Source organism: Malus domestica, chromosome 07, assembly GCF_042453785.1.
Source record: "Malus domestica chromosome 07, GDT2T_hap1".
In the NCBI taxonomy this organism is placed as follows: domain Eukaryota; kingdom Viridiplantae; phylum Streptophyta; class Magnoliopsida; order Rosales; family Rosaceae; genus Malus; species Malus domestica.
Window position 1 is genome coordinate 940,281 of NC_091667.1, and position 11,013 is coordinate 951,293.

The 11,013-nt window shown below is 36.2% G+C and overlaps 2 protein-coding genes across 4 annotated transcripts; both read left to right on the top strand.

Moving 5' to 3' along the window:
- Window positions 1-200: 200 nt before the first annotated feature.
- On the top strand, window positions 201-4,280 carry LOC103438393 (ADP,ATP carrier protein 1, mitochondrial-like). 3 transcript variants are annotated; one of them, XR_011582963.1, is made up of 5 exons: window positions 388-532; window positions 1,460-1,956; window positions 2,050-2,421; window positions 2,856-3,270; window positions 4,162-4,280. XR_011582963.1 is itself a non-coding variant. In XM_008376946.4 (4 exons), the coding sequence occupies exons 2-4, from the start codon at window positions 1,471-1,473 to the stop codon at window positions 3,150-3,152; spliced, it is 1,155 nt and encodes a 384-aa protein (XP_008375168.2). In that variant the 5' UTR covers window positions 201-532; window positions 1,460-1,470; the 3' UTR covers window positions 3,153-3,424. The 3 variants fall into 3 exon arrangements, 2 of the variants coding, with proteins under 2 accessions (XP_008375168.2, XP_070681230.1); XM_008376946.4 differs by lacking the exon at window positions 4,162-4,280 and having other exon boundaries at window positions 201-532; window positions 2,856-3,424; XM_070825129.1 differs by lacking the exons at window positions 388-532; window positions 4,162-4,280 and adding an exon at window positions 570-1,324 and having other exon boundaries at window positions 1,381-1,956; window positions 2,856-3,424.
- A 2,237-nt stretch (window positions 4,281-6,517) lies between these two features.
- Window positions 6,518-10,352, top strand: LOC139197518 (ADP,ATP carrier protein 1, mitochondrial-like). Its single transcript, XM_070825127.1, has 4 exons — window positions 6,518-7,009; window positions 8,426-8,922; window positions 9,016-9,387; window positions 9,822-10,352. The coding sequence occupies exons 2-4, from the start codon at window positions 8,437-8,439 to the stop codon at window positions 10,116-10,118; spliced, it is 1,155 nt and encodes a 384-aa protein (XP_070681228.1). The 5' UTR covers window positions 6,518-7,009; window positions 8,426-8,436; the 3' UTR covers window positions 10,119-10,352.
- The last annotated feature ends 661 nt before the right edge of the window (window positions 10,353-11,013 follow it).

Consider the following 11,013-nt stretch of genomic DNA (forward strand, 5'->3'; position numbering starts at 1 on the left):
TTAACCACACGATATATGATGAACGGACACAATTCACGAATCTTTAGAATTTTCATAAAAAAAAATCCGGAGAGATCCTGGTGGGTAATACATAATTTTCTAAATTCAGTTGTTGACCACGGTTTTGTTAATAAAAGAAAAAATGATGTAGGTTTCTCTTTTCCGTAAAGAAAATCAAAACCGTTCATTTGAGTCGGCCCATATTCCAGACCAACACATACTTTTCCAAATTCCAAGCAAGGGCTTAGCCCACGTTTACTCAGTCGTCACGGCGCCGTCTATTTAGACAGTTCCTAACCTACTCACGTGAAATACCATCCGTCAGATCGAACAGTTAACGGCTGCGATTTGAGGCATTCACAGTTATTCGCTTCTGATGTGTCAGCCGTCAGCCAATAAAAAGGCCCCATTTCTCTCCAAAGAGGCGTCTCCTCCACACCTCTCTCGCTCTCGCTCTCCGTCTCTCTTTTGTCTTTGCGCATTTCAGCGTAGAGTTCAAAGCGGAGACGCCTCGCAGCCACCACCACCGAAGGTATGACTAAATTCTGTCTCTTGCTATGTTTAGATCTGAATTTTGTCTATATCTCTCAGATTTTTGAGGTTTTTTTCATTTTCGGTTGTTAATTGGAAGTTTTTGAGATTTTAAAGTGAAAATACTCTTGATAAATTTATAAATGGGTAACTCTGATTTTTTCGGTATGTTTATTTGCGATGTCAAATAATTAATTGTCAATTTTTTTATAACAAAGAAATGATTCTTTTTGTAGTCTTAAAAATTGTAAACTGTTTAGTCGGACCTATGTTAATTGAATGTTATTTCGGATGATATAGTTTTTAATTTCTCCGCTGTTATATCGATTTGGTTTAATGCGTACTGTGATTTGTTTTTTTTTTTTATCGTAGGCCAATGAGTTGGATATTGCGGTTTTAATCCTCAAACAGAGGAATAACCATTTAGTTTATGGCATAGGGATTGAATGCTTTATTGCTTAGGTGCGGATTGTAGTGAATAATACACAGAATACCATTTGATATGTTGACATTTAATGTTTAGTACCACTTTTCATGAAAATCCTACTTTTTTATAATAAAAAAAATTGTCTTTTGACTCCTCTTTTGGATACTCTTTTGTTCCTTGTTAGTACCATGATATTGACTGCATCTATGACAAATATAGTGCAAAGATCATCGGACATTTTACAGAATAGATGATTTAATAAGTACGTTTGTAGTTTTAATAACCATCTGCTACCTCTTGAGATCATTCTGTGTCATATATTTCATTGTTTTCTGATATTTGATGTCAATAGACCTGAAGATCGAGGCTTGTCCTCTATTTGGATTTTGTAACTGGTTTTATAGTGTACTTAATGCTCTTAGGCTTAAATGAGTTTTGGTCAATTATATCATAATGTTCGTGGTAGATTCTGTTTCTGATATGGTATATGCACACTTGTAGGGCAAGTGACAATGGTTGATCAGGTTCAACATCCTTCTGTCGTCCAGAAGGTAGCTGGCCAGCTCCTTCAGCAATCTATCCAGGGTTACGATAATGGCTTCCAAAGACCAGGGATGTACCAAAGACGTGCATATGGGAACTACACTAATGCTGCATTGCAGTATCCCTTCATGCCAGCATGCAGGGCTACCACTGATATGTCTTTGGTTCCATCAACTGCATCTCCTATCTTTGTTCAAGCCCCTGCAGAGAAAGGCCACTTTCTTATTGATTTTCTCATGGGCGGAGTCTCTGCTGCTGTATCTAAAACTGCTGCTGCCCCAATTGAGCGTGTCAAGCTGTTGATTCAGAACCAGGACGAGATGATCAAAAGTGGTCGTTTGTCTCAACCCTACAAGGGCATTGGAGAGTGCTTTAGCCGTACAATCAAGGAAGAGGGTTTTGGTTCATTGTGGAGAGGGAACACTGCCAATGTTATCCGTTACTTCCCCACTCAGGTGTGTGATGCTTATTTTTAACTAAATGTTCCATTGGCAAAGAAAAGTTTTGATGCGTACTTGTACTAAAATTGTTACCTGGATTTGTTGTAGGCCTTGAACTTTGCATTCAAGGATTACTTCAAGAGGCTGTTCAACTTCAAGAAAGACAGGGATGGTTATTGGAAATGGTTTGCTGGTAACTTGGCTTCAGGAAGTGCTGCTGGTGCTTATTCTCTTCTCTTTGTCTACTCTTTGGATTATGCTCGTACTCGTTTGACTAATGATGCTAAAGCTGCAAAGAAGGGAGGAGAAAGACAATTCAATGGTCTGGTTGATGTCTACAGGAAGACATTGAAATCTGATGGAATTGCCGGTCTTTACCGTGGATTCAACATCTCTTGTGTTGGAATTATTGTCTACCGTGGTCTTTACTTTGGACTGTACGATTCCCTAAAGCCTGTTGTCCTGACTGGAGGCTTGCAGGTTAGTAAATTACTTTTATTAATTCACTTACCTTTTTGTTCATGGTTATATATTCTTATGATGGTGTTGGCTTTGTTTACGTTAGTTGCTAGCTCAATTTTGGTTTTTTATTACTTTCTGTGTAATTGTTGAATATCTTGTTTGTGTGCATATTGTTATGGCATAATATTTCTTATATTAGTCATTCCTTTCCCTTTGAGAAAGGACTATTAATTTTGCAAAAGGTCTAATGATGCGTCCGCTCTTTTGTTCATTATTTTTGGCTTTGCTCTATTCTAATGCTTTCTTTGCGAAGCATTACAAAGAATTGTATGAAGTGTCTATTTATGTTGGGTTTTAAAGAATGCTATGCCACAATGTTGGAATCTGTTGCCCACAATCATTATCTGCTTTCAGTTGTGTGACATGTTGCTTTATTGTTTTGAAAACTACAGGATAGTTTCTTCGCTAGCTTTGCCCTCGGTTGGGTCATCACCAATGGTGCTGGTCTTGCATCCTACCCAATTGACACTGTCCGCAGAAGAATGATGATGACCTCCGGTGAAGCCGTCAAGTACAAGAGTTCCCTGGATGCCTTCCAACAAATCTTGAAGAACGAGGGTGCCAAGTCTCTCTTCAAGGGTGCTGGTGCTAACATCCTCCGTGCCATTGCTGGTGCTGGTGTGCTGTCTGGTTATGACAAGCTACAGCTGCTTGTGTTCGGCAAGAAGTACGGATCTGGTTCCGGTTAAGAATAGTTTTCCTCCGAAGCCATATTAGCTTTTAGATGGTGATGAAAATCTTTTTTGAGCTTTTGAAGAACTTGTTTCGGCAAAATTTTCTTGAAATAATTAATTCAGTTATAGGGGAGCAGGGCCGGCCCAGGCCCAGTGCAGAAGGGGCGACCGTCAGGGCCCAAAAAAATTAGGGGCACCAAAATTATTAGGGCGATATATTTATATATGTTTTTATAAGAGTATAAATTTATAAAATTTGATTCAAAGACACAGAAATTTAACTAGAAGTGGTGGTTTGTCATTTGAAAATAATAAGGAGGTCTGGTGTTCAAAACACCATGTGTGCTTATTTACTTTCCTTTTTTTCACAAATTTCGTTTTATAAGAGTATAAATTTAGAAAATTTGGTTAAAGGATAAAGAAGTTTAATTAGAAACAATGATTTTTGTTGTTTAAAATTAACAAGAGGTCCTAAGTTCGAAATGCTATATGCATGTTTATTCTTTTCAATTTTTACAAATTTTTGTTTGGTTGGTAATTTATTTTTAGTTACTATCTAGTAGCTATGTGGGTTGTTATTTTTAAATATTCGTTTTAATTCAAGTCTAATATTCAACAAAGAATAATACGTAGACCAAATTTGTAAATTATATGACGTGTCATCAAAATGTTTAATTTAGTAAAACTCGAAAACATCATTATTTTTTAGTCTCATATTGACAAGGTTAGTAAATAAGAAAAAAACACCTCACGATTTATTCAAAAACACATTCAAAGTTCAAATGGAAAACAAAACTCATCATCTATCTTCTTGTAAGCCTGAAGTTTTTTTGTTTCCCTCTCTCAATACAAAATAAATTAGTTTTTCTGTGTTTCTAAATTATTGAGTTTGAAGTGTTTTTCTAAGTATAATTTTTTCGATGTCTTATGTGTGAAAATAAATAATTTTCTTACATGAAGTTAGGGTACTTTTTTTTACGTCGTCTCGGGCCTCAAAAATCTCTAGACCGGCCCTGTATGGGAGTTAATCCCAAACCGAATTTTACTGTGGGATTGAGTTTTGTTTCCCATAAACCAGATTATTGAGTGGTGAAAAATTCCATTCATCTTGAAGTTTCATTTATGTGATTTGCTGGTTATTTATGAATGTTTCTGTTTAAAATTTTGCAATGATGTCGCATTATTGTGCTTAAATGTTTGTCTTTGAAATTTTGCGTACTGTCGAAGGGAAGTGATTTTCATGCAGCGTAATTTTCCTTTTCATGCGACGGAATGAAACAGAAGTATGAAACTCTTAATTCGAGTGTGAACTTTTTATGGATGCAATTTTTGGAGCTTAAATACCGTTTGCGCCTCCTACTATCGGGCTGATGGAGGAAGAGATTAGTTTTTTCATCAATGTGGGATGCGGTACTCGGATACCACTACTAGAAAAGATAACGTATTCATGATCTTTGTGAGCCTCGAGTGGTTTAATTTTCCACTATAACTTTTTACTGAAGAATAAAATGACCATTGATTCGTCTGTCTCTGTTTGAGAAAAAATTATGAAAATAGAGGAATCAAACCTTGATCCATAATGCCTTTTGAAAATCTAGCATTCTTTGTCTCTGTTTCGTTGACTGCACGTTTAACCATCCATTGCTCTACTGTCGTGTCCAAACATAGTAAAACTGTTGTGCTAAAAACTAAAATACTAGTCAAAGATGAAGCCGAAACTTAGTCTACCTAACATTACTCTCATCCTATTCATCATACCCAACTGAAATGGAAAAGCATTGATTCATTCACGTGTCTTCGTACCCAAGGGTTTTAGATTCCCTCCTTCCTCGTAAAAGCCCATGTAAAAGGTATTTCGTCCTCAAGGATATGCTTAGATCTATAAACGGATCCGATCAATTTTGATCTATATTCGGGTCCATTAATTTGGGATTATCAAGTTTGGTTTGTATTTGTATTATCGGATTTGACGTATAAATCCATATGCAATAAACATCAATTTCAAAATGATTTGGATTCCCGCCGGATCTAATTTATGATCTAGAAAAGCTTACAATATTATTACTAACATCATTCTTTTAATATATTTATCTATGTTAAATAGAACTTTTCATGTTGTATAAACATAAACTTGTGAATAAGTGTATTTTGAATGCATAAAAAAGTCTTCAACTTCTATTACACACTAGTATACTATTTGTAAAATAATGAATAAATCAAATAATAGGTTAATATTAAGTTGAATTGGATCAAAATTCATATTTGGATTCATTTATAATCAGATTTCTTATCCTATCTAGATAAGTTATATTGGAAATTTCGATCATTGACGTGTCTAAATGTGCGTACTAAACATGAGAATACAATATCATACACCTCCTTAAACCTCTAGTTACACAAATCAAAGAGCCCATAATTAAATGTTTGGACAGGCATTTAGGCGAATTTAGGTAGAAATATGTAACAAAATACTAGACCGAGAGATTAAAAATTCAATACACCACATGAATATCAAAAACCGCTAAACAAAGCATTTTCAAAATACGCATTCAAGTATTCGTATGCAAATTCCTTTGTGCATTGCGTCTAGTCATTTCAAATACATTTATCAAATGTTTTTGTTGTGCATCTCTTACTAGTGTAGTCTAATCGCTCAGTAGTTTAAGCCTCAACCATTATAATTATAAATAGCGGATCTACGACATCATTTTTTTACACAATTTTGACACACATTTTTATGGTCGACTTTGTAATATATTTTAACAATCTGAATCATTCATCATTCATAGATCATCCTTGCAAAAAAGTAAACAAATTTAAACCATTAAGACATTTATTTTGTAGTGAAAAAAATGGAAGAATACGATTCTACAAAGAAACCCTAAACCCTTAATCTAACATTCATATGGTTTCAAATTTGGATGATTATTGGTAGATATATTTTTTGAGGGAAAACCTAAAAATTAAACAGTTCAGATCGTTGAAATACATTAGAAGTTGCTCCAAAAATTATGTGTCAAAAGTTGTGCAAAAAAGTAGTGTCACGAATCCGGCCATGATTATATTATAATCATGGTTAAGACTTAATTAAAAACAAAATTAACATTAGCTTTAATGAAGTTGACTCAACACATCACTTTGGAATAACTAATCTCATCCTTTTACGTTTAATTTTGACCAGCTTGTTGGAAGCCCCATGAATTCCTTGCTTCTAGTACGAGGCCCTATGTGCCAGCATGGTCCCAGATAACTCGATTCACCACAACTAGCATTTGATATTTGTTGTGAATAATACGTGGATGAACCATATGAATAGTCTGTTACTATTTATGCACAGTATTTTCACTATTTATTTGTGGAAATTTTGTAAAGTGAATAGTATTACTACAATAACTTTTTCCTATCAAATGAAAGCATGTGAAGAAGAGAGAAAGGGTGAGAGACTCACAGAAGAGGAAGAAGAGATGAGATAATAGAGAGAATTATCTTTGTACTCTTATTATTTCAGATTATAATGAAAGCATCACTGCTGCCCTGATGATGTACTCCAGTTAGAGGAACCTCATAAATTTTGTGTGTTGTTTAGCCCACGTTTACTCAGTCGTCACGGCGCCGTCTATTTTAGACAGTTCCTAACCTTCTCACGTGAAATATCATCCGTCAGATCGAACAGTTAACGGCTGCGATTTGAGCCATTCACAGTTATTCGCTTCTGATGGGTCAGCCGTCAGCCAATAAAAAGGCCCCGTTTCTCTACAAAGAGGCGTCTCCTCCACACATCTCTCGCTCTCGCTCTCAGTCTCTCTTTTGTCTTTCGCGCATTTCAGCGTAGAGCTCAAAGCGGAGACGCCTCGCAGCCACCACCACCGAAGGTATAACCGAAATTCTCTCTTTTGCTATGTTTAGATCTGAATTTTGTCTATATCTCTCTCAGATTTTTTGAGGTTTTTTTCATTTACTTTCAATTTTTTTTCTTTTTCCCAGATCTGTATTTCTTTCTGTAATTTTGATTTGCAAAGGTGATTTTTTTAATCGATTAATTGTTTTTGTGGATCTGATTATTTGCGGCTTGTTGCAGTGAGATCTAATCTGCTCGATTTGTATGTTTTTACTGTTTCAAATCTGTTCGTCGATGTCGGGTCTGATTTTGTAGTGCATTTATATGGTGGAAGTGTATTGATTTGCTTATTTGTGGACTGTAGATCCAGATCCGTCAGATCTGGACGGTTGTGATTGGTTTTTGAAGTTTGTGATTATTTTCTGCTGTTAATTGGAAGTTTTTGAGATTTTAAAGTGAATATTCTTGAAAAATCTATAAATGGGTAATTCTGATATTTTTTTTTATGTTTATTTGCGATGTCGAATAGTCAATTGTCAATTTTTGGTAACAAAGAAATGATTCTTTTTGTAGTCTTAAAAATTGTCAACTGTTTAGGCGCACCTATGTTAATTGAATGTTATTTCGGATGATATGGTTTTTAATTTCTCCGCTGTTATGTTGGTTTGGTTTAATGCGTACTGTGATTTTATTTTTTTCATCGTAGGCAAATGAGTTGGATATTGCGGTTTTAATTCTCAAGCAGAGAGGAATAACCATTTAGTTTATGGCATAGGGATTGAATGCTTTATTGCTTAGGTGCGGCTTTTAGTGAGTAATACACAGAATACCATTTGATATGTTGACATTTCATGTTTAGTACCACTTTTCATGAAAATCCCTCTTTTTTCATGTTTAATACCATTTGAGTAATACACAGAATACCATTATATATATATATATATATATATATATATATATATATATATATATATATATATATATATATATATATATATAAAGAAGTCTTTTGACTCCTCGATTGGATGATGTTGTGATTCTATTTGAAGTATTGATGGTTGTTTGGATATTCTTTTGTTCCTTGTTAGTACCATGATGTTGACTGCATCTATGAAAATATAGTGCAAAGATCATTGGACATTTTACAGAATAGATGATCTAATAAGTATGTATGTAGTTTTTACTAACCATCTGCTACCTCTTGAGATCATTCTGTGTCATATATTTCATTGTTTTCTGATATTTGATATCAATAGACCTGATGCTCGAGGCTCGGCCTGCTCGTCCTCTATTTGTATATGTCTATCTGGGAGTACAAGGGATTTTATAACTGGTTTTATAGTGTACTTAATGCTTTTAGGCATAACTGATGTCAGTTAGTTTTGGTCAAGTATATCATAATGTTCGTGGTAGATTCTGTTTCTGATATGGTATATGCATACTCTTGTAGGGCAAGTGACAATGGTTGATCAGGTTCAACATCCTTCTGTCGTCCAGAAGGTAGCTGGCCAGCTCCTTCAGCAATCTATCCAGGGTTACGATAATGGCTTCCAAAGACCAGGAATGTACCAAAGACGTGCTTATGGGAACTACACTAATGCTGCACTGCAGTATCCCTTCATGCCAGCATGCAGAGCTACCACTGATATGTCTTTGGTTCCATCAACTGCATCACCCATCTTTGTTCAAGCCCCTGCAGAGAAAGGCCACTTTCTGATTGATTTTCTCATGGGTGGAGTCTCTGCTGCTGTGTCTAAAACTGCTGCTGCCCCAATTGAGCGTGTCAAGCTGTTGATTCAAAACCAGGATGAGATGATCAAAACTGGTCGTTTGTCTCAACCCTACAAGGGCATTGGGGAGTGCTTTAGCCGTACAATCAAGGAAGAGGGTTTTGGTTCATTGTGGAGAGGGAACACTGCCAATGTTATCCGTTACTTCCCCACTCAGGTTTGTAATGTTAATTTTCTACTAAATGTTCCGTTGGCAAAGAAAAGTTTTGATGCGTACTTGTACTAAAATTGTTACCTGGATTTGTTGTAGGCCTTGAACTTTGCATTCAAGGATTACTTCAAGAGGCTGTTCAACTTCAAGAAAGACCGGGACGGTTATTGGAAATGGTTTGCTGGTAACTTGGCTTCAGGAGGTGCTGCTGGTGCTTCTTCTCTTTTCTTTGTCTACTCGTTGGATTATGCTCGTACTCGCTTGGCTAATGATTCTAAAGCTGCAAAGAAGGGAGGAGAAAGACAATTCAATGGTCTGGTTGATGTCTACAGGAAGACTTTGAAATCTGATGGAATTGCTGGTCTTTACCGTGGATTCAACATCTCTTGTGTTGGAATTATTGTCTACCGTGGTCTCTACTTTGGACTGTATGATTCACTGAAGCCTGTTGTCCTGACTGGAGGCTTGCAGGTTAGTGAATTACTTTTATCTATTCACTTACCTTTTTGTTCATAGTTATATATTATTATGATGGTGTTGGCTTTGTTTATGTTAGTTGCTAGCTCAATTTTGGTTTTTTATTACGTTCTGTGTAATTGTTGAATATCTTGTATGTGTGCATATTGTTATGGCATAATATTTCTTATATTAGTCATTCATTTCCCTTTGAGAAGGGACTATTAATTTTGCAAAAGGTTTAATGATGCGTCTGCTCTTCTGTTTATTATTTTTGGCTTTGCTCTATTCTAATGCTTTCTTTGCGAAGCATTATGAAGAATTGTATGAAGTGTCTATTTATGTTGGTTTTTAAAGAATGCTATGCCACAATGTTCAAATCTGTTGCCCACAATCGTTATCTGCTTTCAGTTGTGTGACACGTTGCTTATTTTTGTTGAAAACTACAGGATAGTTTCTTTGCTAGCTTTGCCCTTGGTTGGGTCATCACCAATGGTGCTGGTCTTGCATCCTACCCAATTGACACTGTCCGCAGAAGAATGATGATGACCTCCGGTGAAGCCGTCAAGTACAAGAGTTCCCTGGATGCCTTCCAACAAATCTTGAAGAACGAGGGTGCCAAGTCTCTCTTCAAGGGTGCTGGTGCTAACATCCTCCGTGCCATTGCTGGTGCTGGTGTGCTGTCTGGTTATGACAAGCTACAGCTGCTTGTGTTCGGCAAGAAGTACGGATCTGGTTCCGGTTAAGAATATTTTTCCTCCCAAGCCATATTAGCTTTTAGATGGTGATGAAAATCTTTTTGAGTTTTTGAAGAACTCGTTTCGGCAAAATTTTCTTAAAATAATTCAGTTATAGGGGAGTTAATCCCAAACCGAATTTTACTGCGGGATTGAGTTTTGTTTCCCATAAACCAGATTATTTGAGTGGTGAAAAATTCCATTCATCCTGAAGTTTCATTTATGTGATTTGCTGGTTATTTATGTGTGTTTCTGTTTAAAATTTTGCAATGATGTCGAATTATTGTGCTTAAATGTTGTTTTTGAAATTTTGCATACTGTCGAAGGGAAGTGATTTTCATGCAGCGTATTTTTCCTTTTCATGCGACGGAAAGAAACAGAAGTATGAAACTCTTAATTCGAGTGCGAACTTTTAGGGTGCGATTGGTACGCAGATGGGACGGGACGGAACGAATGTGTAATTTTTGAAAAAGACATGGGGTATATTTGTTTTAAAATGGTAAAACATTGTGTTTCACAGAAGTGGAACAAACCCGTTCCAGGGGGAGGTGGGACGCAAAAACACCCAAAATCTGTCTCGTGGAACAGTTCGTTCCACCTATTTTTGGTGCACCAAACGTGGGACGGAACGTCTCATCCCGTCCCGTCCCGTCCCACGTACCAAACGCATCCTTACGGATGCAATTTTTTGAGCAACTGCCTACTGTTTGACTTGAGAGCTTAAATACTGTTTGTGCCTTCTACTATCGGGCTGATGGAGAAAGAGATTAGTTTTTTCATCAATGTGTGATGAGATACTTAGATACCACTATTAGGGAAAATAACGTATTTCATGATCTTTGTGAGCCTCGAGTGGTTTAATTTTCCACCATAACTTTTTACTGAAGAATAAAATTACCACTGA

Coding starts and splice junctions, on each gene's coding strand:
- LOC139197518 (XM_070825127.1), top strand. CDS start 8,437: ATGGTTGATCAGGTTCAACATCCTTCTGTCGTCCAGAAGGTAGCTGGC. Junction 8,923..9,015: donor TCCGTTACTTCCCCACTCAG/GTTTGTAATGTT, acceptor GATTTGTTGTAG/GCCTTGAACTTTGCATTCAA. Junction 9,388..9,821: donor TCCTGACTGGAGGCTTGCAG/GTTAGTGAATTA, acceptor TGAAAACTACAG/GATAGTTTCTTTGCTAGCTT.
- LOC103438393 (XM_008376946.4), top strand. CDS start 1,471: ATGGTTGATCAGGTTCAACATCCTTCTGTCGTCCAGAAGGTAGCTGGC. Junction 1,957..2,049: donor TCCGTTACTTCCCCACTCAG/GTGTGTGATGCT, acceptor GATTTGTTGTAG/GCCTTGAACTTTGCATTCAA. Junction 2,422..2,855: donor TCCTGACTGGAGGCTTGCAG/GTTAGTAAATTA, acceptor TGAAAACTACAG/GATAGTTTCTTCGCTAGCTT.